Source organism: Pteronotus mesoamericanus, unplaced genomic scaffold (assembly GCF_021234165.1).
Source record: "Pteronotus mesoamericanus isolate MK-2021 breed Mesoamerican mustached bat unplaced genomic scaffold, CSHL_Meso_final scaffold_507, whole genome shotgun sequence".
Classification (NCBI taxonomy): Eukaryota; Metazoa; Chordata; class Mammalia; order Chiroptera; family Mormoopidae; genus Pteronotus; species Pteronotus mesoamericanus.
In genome coordinates, this window is record NW_026555319.1 from 5,020,731 (window position 1) to 5,038,656 (window position 17,926).

Consider the following 17,926-nt stretch of genomic DNA (forward strand, 5'->3'; position numbering starts at 1 on the left):
CAAAGTTTTAGACTCATTCCTGAGCCAAAACAGAAGCTAGGGCTCTGGTGCCATGGCTCAGGAGCAGTGCCCATAACGGCCCCCGTCAGCGCTCTGTCCCCGCTGGTCCCACTTCACGTGATGAAGAGCGTGCGCGCACGCCCAGGGGCTCACGGCCGCAGCGCCCGGGGAGGTCCTGCAGCGCAGTCTCCCTCTGAGCTTCTTTCACAAGTGACCCGATTCCTTGGAGGGGGGCTGGCCCCTCCCAGAGCGAGCTCAGTGATGGGGGAGGGGGGGGCCGGGAGGCAGTGACGGGAAGAAGCCAGCTGCGTCCGGGGCCAGCAGAGCCTCTCAGCACAGCCCGGCGCGCCGAAGGCCTCCAGGAGCCCGGAGCCCAGCGTGGCTGCAGCATGTGCAGATGCCCATCAGTTAGCGGCTCCAGCTAAACCTGGCCTGAAACCAACTCCTGACCGCCTTACCCGGGGGGAGGGTCCGCCTGCTCCCACAGCCACCTTCTGCACTCTAAGAGGTCAGGCTTTCGCTTCTAGCATTCAATTTTCTGGTTGGTTTTTTTTTGGGGGGCCGGGGAGGGCGGAGGTGGGGGGCAAGTAGCCACTTCCTCACTTTTACTTTTAAAACCAACATTCCTGGGTGTTTGCACAGGTGGTAATAAGGCAAACCCAACCATGATCCAGATTTTGGCTCCATTTCTAGGGGCACATTTTCTACACACCAAGCAGGTCTCTCTAAGTGATGAATGCTGAGCAAAGGGTGAAGAGATGAACAAGCACTCTTTTCGATTTCTCTCTTAAAAGAGAACGCTCACCACAGAAAGCCAATGCTGACAAGTCACTGGTGCAGGAAAGGGGTCATACAGACAATGAACCAAGCAAACCGCCCCCCCCTTCACACGGGGCTATGACATCTTCAAGCCAGGGGCACTCACTTCTTAGCAGTCTCTCCATAAAACCCTCAGGCAGTGCCAACAGGCACGCCAGACACAGCGAACTAGCAGCCCTAACCCCCTGGTTACAAAGTGCAAGCTCATCCTGACGGAGAACTGGAAGTCACCCTCCTCCAGGCTGCCTGTGTGTGAAATGTTCAAGAAAAGCATTTCTTCCCTAAATGTGTCTGAGTTACCAGGACAACTCGAATACATTCTGACAGAAAGCGCCGTCCTGGCCTGGTAAGAAGTGACAGTGAGCCAACGCTGCTCCCTTCTGCTAGAGCAGGTCAAGCTGGAAGAGAGGGAGCAGTGGATCCCTCGGCTGGATGCCCTCGGAGTGACCCCGCTGGCGGCAGCCAGCCCACAGCACGATCGCACGCGCCACCCTCCTTCCAGGCCTGATGTGACCACTGCTGGCAGCAAGAGGCCCAGCCAGCAGCCTCCACCGAGAGCCCATGCCCAGTGCCAAAGGGACAGTGAGCACCATGAGCTTGCAGTTATCTCTGACCGCAGACACCGAGGGTAGCCTGACTGCTCCAGCACCATCACTTCCTTAATCTGACTTTAACGAACTTTTACAAACTAACAGTCACCAGCACCAAAGAATTAAGTCAACTAACCTGCCTTGAATTTTAGACCAGCAATCCATATGGCTTTATCTGGTATAAATCTTCTGCCTTTGATCATTTCTGGACCGTGTAGGAAAAAGGAATAGCAATCATTAAAATCTTAGACCAGAGAACACTATTTTTATATAACAGTTTCTTAACCTAGAATCAAGGCCTTGAACTTTTCCCTTCCCTAAGGGTTGCCTGCGGTTTCTTCATGCTTTTATTCAGGGCTAAGACTCTCATTGCAAATGTCACCTGAGCTCTAACATCTCCCATAGGCTAGTGGAACTTGTAGCGTGTTAGCCACTGCCTCGTAACAGGGACACATCTGACATCCAGTGCGTGGCTGGAATAAGAGCACACTGTAACAACACAGAAAATGGATTCATCTTGTATCGTTATAAGCAGGTCTTCGGCAAATTTTTATGTATTGTTTATGTACTGTACAAGTAACTTATTCTTGAATAATGCAAATTTTGCTATAATGTACAAATTGCTACATATGAATTAAAGAAAAAGTTTTCAGAATCTTGACTTGTTGCCAACAATATTTAAAGGCTTGTCTGTCACGACTGTGGTGTCATTAAACCCCCAGCCTTGCTTCGTCACTTGCTTTTCCCTTTGTTCCCCTCCCACAAACTGGGGACATTAACAAATGCTTCTGAGTCCACAGCCCTAAGCTGCTCTGTACATCACTGCATCTTTTCTGTCCTCTGGGTTCTTTATCAGTTTTTTCTTTTCTCTACCCCCTCCATTTCTTCTTTTCTAAAATGGATTTTATTTTTCAATTACAATTGAGGTACACTATTATATTAATTTCAGGTGAATCTTTATCACAGCTTTTTAAAAAAGTATGTCCTGCCCCCTACTGGTAAAACAAACAGATGCCTGAATCAGGACAACCGACTAACACACACATTCATCTGGGTTCCGGAGATACTAAAAAGGAAGCTTACAGAATCAGTGTCAGGCTGAGGATGTGGATTTCAGCGCTGCCCACCTCTGGCCAGCCTTCCTCCTTCTGAAGCAGATCTCTATCCACCAAAGAGAATATCTCAGTCTTGTCTTTTTCTAGAGATACCTTGAACCAGAACTAAAGGTGAAGAAGAAAAATCATTTGACAGCTAACCTTCCAGGATATTAAGAAAGCACACTCAGCCCTCCTGCCTTGGTATTAACTAGTAGCTTATACAAACACACACTAACTGGGTATCAGTTTTTAAAACTTTTTTTATTTTTTGATTTTTTTTAAAGTTTTTATTTTATATTATCTACAAAGTAAAAGTTTTTCCCTTAACTTAAAAGTTGAACCACTGTAGACAGTGATCACTTCATCAAACTTGATTTATAAATAATAATCCGTCAGTTTGACGGTAAGAATTTACTGAACTTTTGTCAAGTTTAGTAAAAGGGCGTTCCAAGTCTTGATTTTTTTTTTTTTAGCAGTAATCGCAGCAAGAATCACTCTTGTTACTTTTGCTAGCTGATGTGTTCATGACTTTTGAGGGTCATTAAAAAATAAATAACTTCCAGTTTCAGCAAGCAGAGCTGGGGTACTTGCAGGACACTGAAACAGCGCATGGAATTATGGAACAGCCCACAAGTTCCTAAATGCCTCTACTCGGTCCAAGTATCTTCCACTGCAAGTGAACTGTTAGCATTCTATCAGATGTTACAAGAAATCAACATATAGTTTTAAAAAACAAAATAAATGAAATTCTAGTTTTCTGTGCTTCCAGTTGGTAGAAGCAGTAGAAGGGAGGAGGGAATTTGGCCTTTCGGTTCCTCCAGGGCAGCCTTACAACTGCTGTTGGTGGTGGGCTTGTACTGTAAAAAAGAAGAGTGAATATTTAAACAGAAAACTGGCAACACCGCACATTAGCCTAGTGTCTCTGCAGCGCGTGACTGTAAACTACCCTTGTGCTAGCTGAACAAGACTCGGAATGCCGTACGTTTCCCCCCTCCCATCTGCACCAAAATGGGGAGGGGGAGGGGGTAGGTGGAAACAAACCAGTAAGACGTGAAACCACTTCAGATAAAACTCCCAGAAGACTTGTTGCTCATGGGGTAGAAAAACAGGCCTTACCACACCCCCTCCCCAAATGCTCGCCAAGCACCAGCACTGCTCTCAGAGGAGCAGGTCAGACTGAAACCTCGCCATGGCAGCCATCAGTATTGGAGCACAATCTCAGCCTTCTCTCCCTGTCAGGGCGTAGCTGGAGCTAACGCTACTCTCAAAACCGATCCACACACAGCACTTCCTCATCAGTATTTTTCTCCAGAGCTACAATCAAACTGTCCTGGTGGTCGCCCCCCACGTCAGACTTCGGGACTCAGGAAGGAAACGCTGCCCTGTCCAGCCTGTCATAAACAAGGAAGGCCAACTGAGTCCTAAGCATGCACCAGCTCCACGGAATGCTGCTGCTGCTGCTCCTCCTCCTCAAGCCAAACCCCGTACCAGCAGAACACGCACAGACTCGGCTCCAGAAGCCTCAGGCCCTGACACTGGCTGATCGTCACAGTCCCTGGGTGCACACTGACGGGTCTTGCTAGTTCTCAAACGCGGGGTTTGAAGCGCTGGCCCTGCCTGCCATTCGACCTGTGCGAGCAGAATGCTTTGGGGTGCCCGGCGGCCCCTGCACACACACGCCTCACCTGAAGGGTGCGTCATATAGGGGAAATGCGCTGTTGTCGAGACTGGAATGGGTTGTAGTGCACTTTGAGCGAGGGCGGCCTGGGGACCGCCGGGTGGCTGTGTCGTCATTAGCATCATTGGCGCATGGGCAGTTGGATGAGAAGGAACCATTCCTGACTGTACATGAGCCTGAAACAGAGAGCTCTTTTACGCATACAGGCAACATCTCCAGCTTAAACAACATGTCAACTGTGCTCCTTTCACGGGGCTGAGGCTGGGGCTCTCAGGAAAGGGCAACGGTGGCCCTCGGGGCCCTTTCTTTTCTCTGGGGACACTCCCTAGTGGAATATCAATTGACCTACAGACATGCTTTTTTGCCCTTGAGCAGATCAATCCTGCAAGGCTGAAGGAACAAGCACTCAGAGAGCCTGGGTAAAACCAGGGCTGCAATGTCCTAGCCTTCAGTGTTTCTGATCACTAGATTCTATGTGTGGGGCAAGGTCTTCACAAAGATCAGGTCCCCGACCCAAGGGCCACATGTTCCGTGTAAGAGGCAAGATGCAATAGTGCTTCGGAATCTGGCTTCCAGGTGGGGCCTGAAGTAGTTTTACACAGGACAGAAAGCAGATTATTACCTTATGAGCAGGGACTGTTAAATTCTGTTCTATGGATACTCTCCTTGTTTGCCCCCCGACCCCCACCCTTCCACTTCTTGCCAGCTCTCCAGCCACCTCAGTGAAGAATGAGCCAGGGCACTGAGAGGAGAGGCTCAGGCCCCCTGCTCTGCGGCAGAGATGCTGATGGAGCAGCAGGAGGAGGACGCAGTGAATGGCTCCAGGGAGAAGGGGAGGAGCAACAAGACACAATCCAGGCCAGCCCAATGCCCCTGGACCGCGCAACAGTGAGTTCAACCTGGTCTCACTGTCAAGTTGGGAAGATTTTTGTCAATCCAAATAGGCAGATCCCAGTTTTGCAGGGATTTGGTAGGGCCAGAAAGAGCTGTTTTCCTGCCTCCCATGCCAAGCACAATTCCAAACAATGGTAAGCCTCAAATGAAATGCTGTTTTTTATTATCTTACATATTCAGATGGGCCCAGGGCATATCTGGGCTTTCCCATGTTGATCCATTTTGCTCTTTCAGCACAAAAACACAGAAGTGAGGTTTTAGGAACCCCAACCTATATGTAAATTCACATACCTACTTAGCCACCAGCCACTGCTAGACACCTACAGGACCCCCACTCTCACGAAGCTCCCGAGACAGCCGGCCGGGCGGCCCACACCTGACCAAGCCAGCGCCCCTCCCCACCGTCCAAGGCAGTCACCCGCTGCGGTGCGCCACGCTACAGAGACTTCCTGGGGCTGCGGGGCTCCCATGACAAGGTCGCCTGAGAGTTAGCTCCAACTGAGTCGCACCTCCAGCCCCCACCACGCCAGGGCCTCAGTGGCATACTGTGTCACATGACATGGAGTTCAGTGAGGCAGTCTAGCTTAGACCCACCTACGTGTTGTTATGAAAGCAGCAAAAAGAGACATCGAATACAGCCGATTCACCCTTCACACCTCCAGGGCGGGCCTCAAGGACAAGGTTAGAGCCCAATGCAGTGCAGCTCCTCCTCCTCAGTACGACAAGCCAACCTGGCCCTGGGTTGCACCGGATTTGCATCGGCATCGATGCAGACAGCAGCCACTGAGAGGGCCACCACACCTTTCTCCCTGCAGAGGCTGAGACTGGGGGTGAGCTCCAAAGTGCATCCAGTGCTGCTCATTGAGAAAAATGTGAAAACCTGAGTGCTTTCAGCTTCTAGTTACACTGCTCCCGTGTACAAGGCCAAGCCTTTTCAAGAAGTACAATGTGGTCAAAGCAGATGTATGGAAAACTAGAGAAAACGAGAGGAGAGATTCCTCTGGAATTCATGTGACTAACATTCAAGCTGACAGGCCCAGGGCAGTCAGAGTTAAAAATCTGTTAAGGTCCACCCTCCCTGCCACACTTCCTGTGTGTGTGCATGTATGTATGTGTGCATGCATGTGTGAGATAGATTATATGTACGTTCACACACACACACATGCATATCTCATATATATACATATACATATATATATACACACACACACATACATATATATACATATCAATGAAGCTATTTAAACATAGCAAAGCAGACACAGGAAGGAAAAGAGGACTGGGTTGCATTTCAAAGTCAAAGATATTTATACAGTCTCAGCCGGGAAACGTGAGAGGACTGCCCATTCAGCAACTTCACTGATCCCGTTACAAAACCACACAAACATCCATGTAGGGCCAGATCACATGTATTTGAGTGGGAAAAGGGAGACAGGCAAATCACACACAGGGTTTCCTAGCCTGGAGAGCATCTGGCTCTTTGCTGCTTCTCTGACAACCTTCGTATCCTACGTGGTTTTTACAGAGTCGCCTAAAGCTGATTTACCTGAGGCACGTGGGCCATGTGGGGTGGGTTGGTGTATGCCGGCTGCACATGAGAAGGGTGGATTGTAAAGACGGTCTGTTGTGCTGCTGGGAAACTACTCTGTGGCGACTGCGTGTTGGAGGCAGGTGTCATGGAAGGTGGGGTTGGCGCAAGCCCGGCGTGGTAAATGGCTGACTGCTGCTGTGGACTGGCCAGATGGAGCGCCTGCGCGGCTTGGTGCTGATGGGGCTGCAAAGTGACAGGGAAGAATTAAGAAAACCATTTCTTTAATGAGAAGCAGTTACGGGTCACACACACCAAGCTGAGCTTTGCACATGGACACAGGCTCCCCTGGGCCCATCTAAGAGGAGGGGCGATGGCCGCACAGGGGTAGGGACAGGGTGGCCGCAGCAGGGTGGGACCTGCTCAGAGACCTCCTACCTGGGGTACAAGCCCCATTCTCAGCCTGGCAGTTACAAGCCCTCAACCAAGCAGAGTTGTAAAGCAAGGCCACTGCCCCAGGGAACCGACAGATGTCGGCGGTCCTTAACCGCCTCCGTGACCGTGACTAAAGAATCTACTAGGAAAAATACTTATCATATAAATACTAGGAAATAAAAAAAAGTCCCAAGCAAATTTCTCACCCTATGTTAAATTAGACTTTTCAAAACCGATGTTTCCAGAACTTATCCAATCGTCTTAGTATGTACCTTCCTGCGACTTAAAACCAGCCTGGGGTGCACAGGCTGCAGAGCAGAGTGGTGGCCCAGGAGGCGGGGCGTGAGGTGTTCTGACCACGTGGTGCACAGCCTCTGCCTGGCACTGAAGGAAACATGCAGTGACGAGAAGAGGAAGCAATGCCCATAGGCCTCTGAGCTTCTCCTTACCTGAACAGGACTGGGGGCTGGGTGGCTTCCGCCATGTTGGCTTTGCTGCTGGCCGGTGGGGGTGGCTGAAGGCTGAGGATGTGGAGTATGTGGGTGCAGGGTGGCATTAGGGTGCGCATACTGCTGAGCAAGGGAGCCAGTGGAAACTGAGTGAAAGAGAAAAAGCAGTGTGTACAATTGACACGTGATGATCAATTTTAATTGCTCCTCTATGCCTCGTCAACTGAGTTTTCTTGAAACTCATGGCCTAACTTACACTCGTACTAGTCTCTATCTACTCCATTCAAACCATCAATTTTCATAAAAAAAATAAGTAATGTTATTGCTTAACAATTAACTAGCATTTATTCATATAATACAGCTGTATACTTTGCATTAAAATCTAATTAGTTTAAATTTACTCCTAAAACAATAACTAGGTTTTCCTGAAAGGGTAACATAGGCATGAGCACTTCAAACAATCTCTCCCCCCACCCCTTCTCTCTCTCACACACTCTCTCTCTCTCTCTCTCTCGCCTCACCATGCTACTGCCCTGGAGCTGGCGCAGTGTCCCATGGGCACAGACTACACCAGGGCTGGGGATAAGGGGCTGGACCAGGTAGGTGGCAGTATCAAGGTGCTATCTTCAGGGTCAGTGGCCACAGTTATTCTCAGCTGATCACAGAAATCACCTGAGCTCTCTCCCTGTTCAAGGATCTCTCACCTTTATAAAATCTAGTGGATGGAATTATCTAAACTAGGTAGAAAAGGGAACTCTCTCCAAAGCATCTCAGCCTTTAGAAAGAATTTTACTAGTCAGAGTAACTTCCAGGAAACATGATAAGCCAGTTTAAGTAAAAACATGTTCATTAAAGATAAGAACCCAAAGCCAATTCTTCGTGAATCTCAGTATGGACTATATACCTTGGTATAAAACAGGGAGATTAGGTATAAATGCACTTATTCATGTTTTCCCAAAAGAGCAATTTCAGAGTCAAAAGCACAGAATCAGAAGACGGGCGGGCTCACTGCTCCCAGTGACTGTCAGGAGCACACTGGCTGGAACTAAACCAACCACAAGGGGGCGGTGAGCCGAGGCCAGTGCCCCAGCAACCGGTGGCTTTCAGCCTTCTCTCCAATTACTGCTAAAATCCTCAAAAGGCTGAGCCCAACCCTATACAGACACAGAGAGGCCGACGGGGAGAAGCAAGCACCACTCTGGGATCAGATGCCCCAGTTTCAGCAGTCTGGAAGGCAAGGCTGCTGAGGATCAGCAGAATGACTCACTTTGGGTACGTCCCATGTCCCTGTTCTGCAGTGCCTGACGCTGGAAGGCCAAGGGCCACCACCACTCATGCACCACTGATTATCTCCTCAGCTGCTTAAGTGTCTTTTAAAAGAGGGAAGGATAAGGCAAAGAGCCAGTGCTAGGATCACCTGTGCATCCACAGCCAACACCAGAGCGGGTGTTAATACCCAGATTAGATTAAACAAAGAAAGCCTGCGTTTATATGCTGGAAAATCTCCCTGACTTGTACGAGTTAACACACACTGGAACACATCAACAAGAAAACCATGGCAACCTAGTCTCTGAGTGGTTTTCTCCCCTTTCAAAAAATGTTTACTTTGAGAAATTTCAGTATAGTTGGTATACAATAATATATTTCTCTGGGTGTTTTTAAGAAGAGTCAGTGACTGTTTTCTGGGAGCTCGGAAAAATCATGTGCTAACAACTGCTTATGAAAGCTCCACGAGTCTATGAAAGCAGTCAGAGACTTCTACTGCTCTGGTTTATTAAAAGCCCATCCTTCACCATCATGTTCATAAACTTTCAGGTCCCCCAAACTGTCTAGGCAATGACTTAGTCTAACAGATTTGACATAAATTTTGAATCTTTGTTCATGTAAAAATCTGACACTTATTTTTCAAATTTAATTTTAAGTAATTAAAGCAGCCAGCCACATGCAGCTAGTGGCTGATCAGACAGCACAATTCCCCCGCCACAGAAAGCTCGGCGGACAGGCAGTGTGGCGTCGCCCGCGCTCCGGGCTCACACCGTCAGGACTGCAGTCCTGCCTGCCTCGGGGCCTCCTGAACCTGTCATTTGTAGCGACACTGCATATGTCTGGGGAGAAGCAATGATTGAGTCCCAAAATTTATTTATCATGTTTCATAGAGTAGGGAATATCTCAGGGTTTCTATTTTTTAAAACTTCATTTGTTCAAAAAAACTTCTGTACTAATAAGTTTAAATTTCACTTTTAATTATCGTATAACCAAAGTATTAAGAAAATAAGTAACAATAAATAAAAATAAACTCTAGCTGGGTGCTGGGTTAACTTTCACACATAAAAACATGGTCTTACGACGACAGTAATTGTGCCCATGAAGTCTCATAATTGTTACTCATCAATTAAGAAAAATGTTAAAAATCTTGAAATTATTTGAAATTAAAGAGGAAATATTTTTTACTATGAATTTTTAAAGAGCATCTCTGTGAAAGTTTACCAATATTTAAAGCCTATAAAATACAGTAATCTAATCTGTGTCTCATTTGCATCCGTAGTACTGTACTTCAAGTATTCCAAGCTGAGCGCATCCACATAGGCCTTTAAGAAAACCCCGCCTTCTTCTACCCTAAACACCAGTACATTACAATGTATTCTAAGAAAAATCAAGCAGATGTAATATATACTTCTTAAGTGGCAAATAAAATTTCAGGTAGCTTAATTAGAAATATTTTCCTTTGTTCATCTTCTTGCTTAAGAGACATAAAGCAAGTACACTGTCCAGGAACCAACCCCTTTTCCTCCTCAAATATGAAAACTGAATGGCTGGCTGATTAAGTCAATACTAATAGCAGCAAAATAAGAGTTTTGTTCCTTGAAAGGCCAGAAGAATGTGACAAAAAAAGGCGGGACGGAAGGAAAATTAAAAGGCTGGGGGTAGGGGGAGTTGGAAGGAAAGAAAAGAGATGAGAGAAAGGAGCCAATATAGAGTAAACAAGGTGAAAGTAAGAGAATCAGGGAATAAGAAGCAGAGAGCAAAGGGCAGTTAAGTGCTGATCTTCACTATCATTTAACCACTTTTATTACATACACTCATTAATTTAGCTAAAGACTTCAGACAGGTAAACGATAAATTGAATTTTCTTCAAAAGTCTAATATAGCTATTCATCAGTTAAACTTCTATTTATAAAACTTAATTTGCCTTCATGAAACCTGGATTAGGTCAAGCAAATCAAAGAAGTATTGCTTTTTTGGGCCAGACCTTGTCCAGAAGTTTCCTACTTGCTGTGTTCCTTGATATAAATGTTTAAAACTCTAAATACATGATTTTTCAAGTCCTCCTAACCACATTCCAAAAATAGTTTCCTAAGCCATGATCTTACTGAAGCCAATTCAGTCCGTAAGGCTGTGTGTTTTAATTTGTAAGTAGGTTTTTTATTTTGACCTTGGATGCACAAGTCATGAGGGATCACCAGCACTGCAAAGCTTTAAAAATGCAACAAAGCAAAACACAATCTTCCAACTTTTAAATTTGATGTTAAATTTAGAAAAAACGAAGTGGACAACAGTTGAAAACTAATCAAAAGGAGAGTAAAAGGCAACCAGACCAAACCATGGCAGAACAGCTTAGAAAGGGGAGGGAAGGTGGAGCAGCAAGTGAATCCCGGGCAGCAGCCCAGCTGCCAGTGACCCTGGGAGGGCGCAGAGGCCCGGCCCCGCGGCAGGGGCCGCACGGAGGGGGGTGGTGATGCCGGCGCGAGCAGGAAGGGCCTGCCGGCTGCCTGCCTGCCGGGGAGCCACTGCAGAGCTGGCAGAGACAGTAAGATGGTGAGGGTGACTGCATCTGAGACCTCCGATCAGTGCACAAAAATGAATGGCTGACACTGTCTTTTACACACTGTATCACATGCATAGTTTCCCTTTAATAGTATTTATATACAGCAAGACTCCTTTTTAAAGAGTATCTATTAAAGGATAAAATTTGTTTACATTTCCTAGCACCACATAAATAATATTGATACACTTATTTTTGGATACCAAGTCATGGCATAATTAATGAAAATTTAAGTCAAAATGTTTTCTAAATGCTTTTTAAAATCTGGCATTTAGTGGATTCAGACATTGAGTCATTCAAAAATAATTTAAAATTTAGTCTCTAAAGTAAAATTTTAATCCTTAATATCCCTGAGACTATAGTATTTCACCTAAAGTGACATATCATTGGCATAAATTTTTAAAGAATTTCTGCAAGTTAGTACCGTTCCTATTCTAATACCAAAAGTCCATGACTAGCTTTATTTAAGAACTGACTTACAAATAGAGAAAACACACATTACAAGTTCATTTCCAACAGAAAGTTCTGTCCAGACTTTCTCCCTTTAGGAGCAACCGTTTACCTTTCCACTGGCGGTGAGAGGGGGCCGGTGTTGCCAAAGATAATCTCTGCTGGGTCACGCTTTCCTGCTTTAACCCAAATATTTTAAACCTTTGGTCATGCAAAGAGTAAAAAGACAGAAATGTTTCTCCCCTAGTTTTCCAACCCCATTCAGGTTCAAAATCCTAGTAAGAATAAATTTCTTACCAGGATACTAAAAAAACTAACTTTTTAAAGTTTTTTTATACTAAGTTTGTGGCTTGGTTAAAAAAAAAAAAAAAAAAGGCTATTTAGGAAAAGCTTCTCATATAAGGAAAATATCAGGCAGTTCCAAAAGTCACATGTTTGCTTGGTATGCAAAAATCAATTTCTGAAACAACTCAATTTTTAAACTCCAGCTTTCTTAAGCTGGGTTATATTTCCTTTTTTTAAAACTCTGAATTATTTACAGATAGATATATTTTTAATAATTTTGTCTGGCACAAGGAAAATACTGCTCAACAAGTCTACTCCCTTAACATGTATTCTTTAAAAAGTGTTTTACTGTTCAATTAAAATTAGTATAAAAAAACCCAACTCACTGGCAAAGTAGAAAGAAGGGCTTGTCTCCTTGCTGTATGGTAATTTGGGGCATGCTGAATTTGGGAAATAGAAAGGTGAATTAGCCTTTTGAGGTCTGCATTTAGCTAATTTTCTGGAAAGGTTGACATATTCAGTAATTTCTTTTTGTATTCATGCATAATTCATTATTCTTATTTTACAAGAGATGACAAGCACTTTAAACATTGCTACAAAACTAAGTAAGACAGGGCTGAACGAAAAGACAGTTTTCTTCTGTACTGGGGTATCAAGCTCTGCAGGCGGACTTGCTTAAACGAAAGGAATAAAATTATCATCTAATAAACAGAGCAACACCGCACTCCACTGATTAGCTTTGATGTAAAAAATGCACCAAAATAAGACAATATTTACCAAGTTTAATTCAAAAGACAATTTTGCACATCACTATTAATAAAATTTCATTATTCTGTAAGATGTTTATTAGCCATCTGGTAGTAGATCCAAAAATTGAGAAATGTAATAACAACAATATTAAACATGCGTATGATTCATTTTTATTATTATGACTAAAGGGGTGTGTGTATATGTGTGTTTACATATACTTGGAAGGATATGCACCAAAATGTTAACAGATGTTGTTGGATGGAGGGATAATAGGTGCCATTTTAAACCTTTTGCCTACTTCTTTTCTAATTTATCTGCATTAGACTACCAAAAACAAACCAAAAAAAAAGGATTTTAGATCTAATTCTTCCTGATGGCTTTATGCAAATCCCATTATTACTATATCTGAAAGGAGAAAACACCACTGCCATAAAACAAAGCAGATGAATTAGACAACTAGGCGGTAAGGGGGGAAATAAAGTAACTTCTTCAGAGGGAGGGTACAGAGGCAATGATGAAAGTTAGATTAAGATACAAGAGATGAAGCCTGTGATCAAAGTCCTTTTTAAGATAGCTATTAGAATGAGTATATATCTCTCCTAATAAACTGTTCGTTAATCTGTTAGGATATTTATATTAAATATACCAAAAACTTAAAAACAGTATCAGTGTCTCATTTTGCAGTCAGGAGTGGTCCTTTCTATTCTCAAAAGCCTTTGCTATGACCTATGACCCCTCAGTTAACGAATGACAAAATGGTGACATAATTGTCACCAACATCTGGGTGCATATTCCTTTGTTTACATAAAAAGTTTTTAAAATCTATAGATAGGATATAGCTTAAAAAAGAAAAAAATCATACTCAAAATATTTGGTTCCTTTCAGAATACAAAATATAAATTGTTCAAGGGAGATGAGTATACAATGAGCATTTCTATGCAACAGTTTTATCTTAGTTTAAAATACTGTACTTAAAATTTGTCTATATTTGACATAAGCAGGATTTAGAATAGCTAAATTACTGAAGAATTAATGAACTTCCTTTAGCAGATTAAATTACTGTTCATGACAGCAAAGAACAAAATAACTCCCTAGTGTTCTTTTTAAGGTATGAAGTATCCAAAATAACCTCAAGTAATCAGCAACAATCATACAAAATCCACAGCCTCGCCCCTAGCCAGCCCTCATCAACAGACATCAGTGAAATACAACCTGTGTAAATGGCAGGAGAGTAGTTCACATTCAGCTGAGGGACTTTCTCCTGGCATCAAAGAACTGGCTCTGATGGCCAGCACATTAGGTCCAGCGTTTCGCTTTGTTTGCAACATTTCCTATTTACCCATTCTTGAATCGACTTCAGGGTCCAAGGTCAAGTGCTTTTCAAATGAAAATGTTCTGGGAAGGTAGTAATAAAAACCACTAGTGCCTCAAAAGCAGTGTTTATTGTACAGTCTGTTTCAACCCGATGGGGCTGTTTCAAACCGGTGAACATCCACCCAAAAGACAAAGCGAGATGTTGGCATTGAGGATAAAGGTCCTGCTCAACATCACAGTATCACCACAAAGTATCGAAATCATGGGTGCACAGTTATTCTCAAAAAGCCATGGAAATTTTAGCTCAGAAGTATCAGATCTTATTCCAAGAGGAGTATGCCAGAAAATGGAAAGACATAATTGTTTTTCCACATGTTAAATCATGATGTATTCACCAGAAATATAAAACAATCATTATGAACTCTTCACCTAAGTCTTTAGCAAACTAAAAAATTGTTGAAACGTATACAAACTGCATAAAAGTCAGTGTGAGGAATCATGGTGCCTTTCATACATACGACTAGTTCTGGTGAAGTCAGCCAAGGACAAGCCAATGACAGGAGATCATAACCAAAATCCTAAGTCAAATCAGTCTGTCAATATATTGTTTTTATTTAAATTTCTTGATTTTTAGGGAAAGAGAGTAAGAGAGATTTGTTGGCCCACTTATTCCTGTATTCATTGGTCGATTTTTGTATGTGCCCTGACTGGGGATCGAACTGTAACCTTGGGGTATCACGACAATGCTCTAACACTGAGCTCCTGGCCAGGACTATAGTCTTTTTTTTTTTTTTTAAAGATTTTATTTATTTATTTTAGAGAGATGGGAAGGGAGGGAGAAAGAGAGGGAGAGAAACGTTGATGTGCAAGAGATACATTGATTGGTTGCCTCTCGCACACCCTCAACCGGAGGCCTGTGCCCTGACTGGGAATCGAACCTGTGACGTTTTGGTTCGCAGGCCAGCACTCAATCCACTGAGCCACCCCAGCCAGAGCAGGACTATATTCTTGAAAGAAATGTAGTAATTACAGCATTTTTATTTAAAGGCATAATCCGCAATAGAAAGTTTTAAGTGATAATGTAGAAAACAAAAATCAGACTTAAACACTCTTTAAAGTCAGCCCGCCTGTGAGGCAGGGGCCTGCGTCCAGGAAAGAGCAGGTGCTGGGCTACGGGTGGCAGGAAGGGCGGCTGTTGCTGCTGAGTCCCATTCCCATTCCCTCATCAATGTTAGAAATTGTTACCTAAAGTTAAAAAATCTTTACATTCTCAGTCATCCAGAAAGATTAAGGAGGTTTAAAAAATGAAATGTCCAGGTGGTTATACCTAACTGTGATTTCATTCTCACATGGTTTTTCTCCTCAAATCTCTCCCCTCCCACTCCAAAAAACTGAAATGCCAAAACCGAAATGACAGTACAGGAGTTCCCGGGAAAGTTCAAAACAAAACCTACATCTTAATAAAACTGGTACTAAAGGTGCATTTTAAAAACATAAATATGAGAAAACCCATTAATTCTATATTACACAAGGTATAAATGGAATTGTTTTAAATTCTCAACATTGAAAACCGTATCATTTTAGAACTTCAGATAGCTGCTAAAATGACCTGTACAAAGTTCTCTGGCCATAATATTAAGATGGTAATTTTTGCTTAGTATTAATTAATTTTATATACAATATTTCTCATTTTAATTTTACCACTATTTGTATTTAAAGTGTAAATGTCTAAAGCAAATCTAGTATTACACAATTTTTACCACCTAAAATACAACATGATGCAGAAACATAGTAACATTATAAAAAAAATAGCAATAGAAATATGTAATGCTGGTAAGCCCAGAGCAAGAGGTGAAAAATGCTAGAGAGCGCTTTCATTATGGCAAAGCTTTCTTGCATGCCTTGCACAGGGCACACCCAATTATAACACTAATGAGGAAGAGGAGAAAAGATACCTTTCTCCACAAAGCATGCTTCCTGTCACACACATCATTACATTTACTTAAAGGAGAGACAGTTTAGCAGAGGTCTTTCAGAATGGAAGCAGAAATTATTGGCCAAGACTTCAAAAAGCAGGTAAGAGAGAGAAATGGGTCTATCTTTTCTTTAGTATCTTTACCCTTCATGTCATAAAAGGCCAAGTCATTATTAAAAAGAGTAACTTCTCAGAGCTTTAAAACAAATTAAGAGTCAGTCACACGCTAAAAAAGACAACAGAGTGCTTCCTACCGTACATCGCATGCGTCTGCTCGTGAGCCCCGTACTGAGCCGCTGACGAGGACACTAAACCAGGCTGGGCGTGTGCCGCTGGTGCCATCATTCTAGCGCTGCCCTGTATTACGGGGCTATAGACGTGCGGGTGCTGTGTTCAGAGAAAAAACAAACATTCAATTATCAAACAGACTCAATCGTGCAGATTTTAATTAGATATCTTAACTCCACACTGTCCAGATTTCCACAAACAACTCTAAAAATGTCTAAAACTTATTTTGACTATTTCTTTTGAAATACTTAAAATAATCAACAACCACCTCCCAATCCTTAGCGATCAACCACAGAATAAAAAAGCACAGATATAAGGGGAAAAAAATCCTATTAAAATCTCAAATTAAAAGCTATTTAGCCCTGACCAGTATGGCTCTATTGGCTGAACACTGTCCCACAAAGCGAAAGGTCCCTGGTTCAATTCCCAGTCAGGGCACATGCACGGGGTTGCATGTTCAGTCCCTGGTCAGGTCAGGGTGCTTACAAGAAGCAACCAATCAGTGTTTCTCATATTGGTTTCTCTCCCTGTCTTTCTCCCTCTCTATAAAAATAAATAAATAAAAACTTAAAAAAATTAAAAGTTATTTAAACAAAGCAACAATGATGAGCTAGGTCCTATCAGCCTTACCTGAGACTGATAATGTGGCACGTGCTGAACAAGAGGCTGATTTGGAAACTGCTGAGGACTATAGGCAACGTATTGTGTGGAGTAAGCTGGTGGGGTGGCCACAATGGGAGGGCCTGCTGCCGAGGCCGGGTGCATCATGGTGCTCTGATGATGCTGGTCCTGCCGCTGCTGGGGCATATTTGGTACTGCAGAAAGAGATGACTGAGTCTAAGAAAACTGCATCTCCATGGTATGAGATACACGAACATGGTCCACGAGGCTCTGCAGGATTCGACCCTCCTGCTTGCCTCTTCAAGGCCATGTCACACCACCCCCACCACTTCAGCCACTCTGGGTTGTTTTCCTATCACACATGCTATTCCTCAGCCTCCAACACCAATGCCCCAATTCCCAGCTTTGATAATTCTGACTCTTCCTTCAGGTGCCATTTTGAAAGCCACTTCCTTAGAGACCCTCTATGATGACTGCCAAACTGGATGAAATGTTTCCTTCAGACTACTTACTTCTCAGATAATCCCTGTTTTACACCACCAAATCATGCCACTTGCTAAAGAAGGGCACTGAATTTATTCAAAGAAAAACAAATGCACAACAAAAAAAAAGAGACCCAACTTCAACCTTAACTCCATCTTTCTTCATTTCCTACCACTGAACTCTCCAACCACGTCTTCCTCTTTCTCAAATACAGAATCACACACAATTACCATGCAGCAGGTGTCCAAATAGCTCTTTTAAAAAATTACTTTGTGTCCACACAAAAATGTGCTATGGCCTCCCCCCGTTCAAGTTCCAATTATGATTTTTGATCAAATGTCATTTTCTCTATAATGTTCTTCCCAGTTCCTCCTAGAAGAGCTAAGGTTGCCTCTTGTGAGCCCACTCCTGGAGACCTGGCCTTCCACCCAGGCCTGTGCCCCTGAC

General features: G+C 43.6%; 1 protein-coding gene across 5 annotated transcripts in view; it reads right to left on the reverse strand.

Moving 5' to 3' along the window:
• Positions 1-17,926, reverse strand: part of ATXN2 (ataxin 2) — a 94,405-nt gene that overhangs the window by 844 nt on the left and 75,635 nt on the right. For 2 of the 5 annotated variants that reach the window (XM_054594300.1, XM_054594299.1), the window contains exons 19-26: positions 17,006-17,190; positions 16,342-16,474; positions 12,435-12,488; positions 7,491-7,636; positions 6,625-6,852; positions 4,192-4,360; positions 2,493-3,363; positions 1,546-1,614 (exon numbers count right to left, since the gene is read on the reverse strand). In XM_054594300.1, the coding sequence (XP_054450275.1) occupies positions 3,335-3,363; positions 4,192-4,360; positions 6,625-6,852; positions 7,491-7,636; positions 12,435-12,488; positions 16,342-16,474; positions 17,006-17,190 (944 nt within the window). In that variant the 3' untranslated portion in view covers positions 1,546-1,614; positions 2,493-3,334. Of the gene's footprint in view, positions 1-1,545; positions 1,615-2,492; positions 3,364-3,422; positions 4,361-6,624; positions 6,853-7,490; positions 7,637-12,434; positions 12,489-16,341; positions 16,475-17,005; positions 17,191-17,926 lie in introns of those variants that run through there. The other 3 variants (XM_054594303.1, XM_054594301.1, XM_054594302.1) reach the window with 3 other exon arrangements.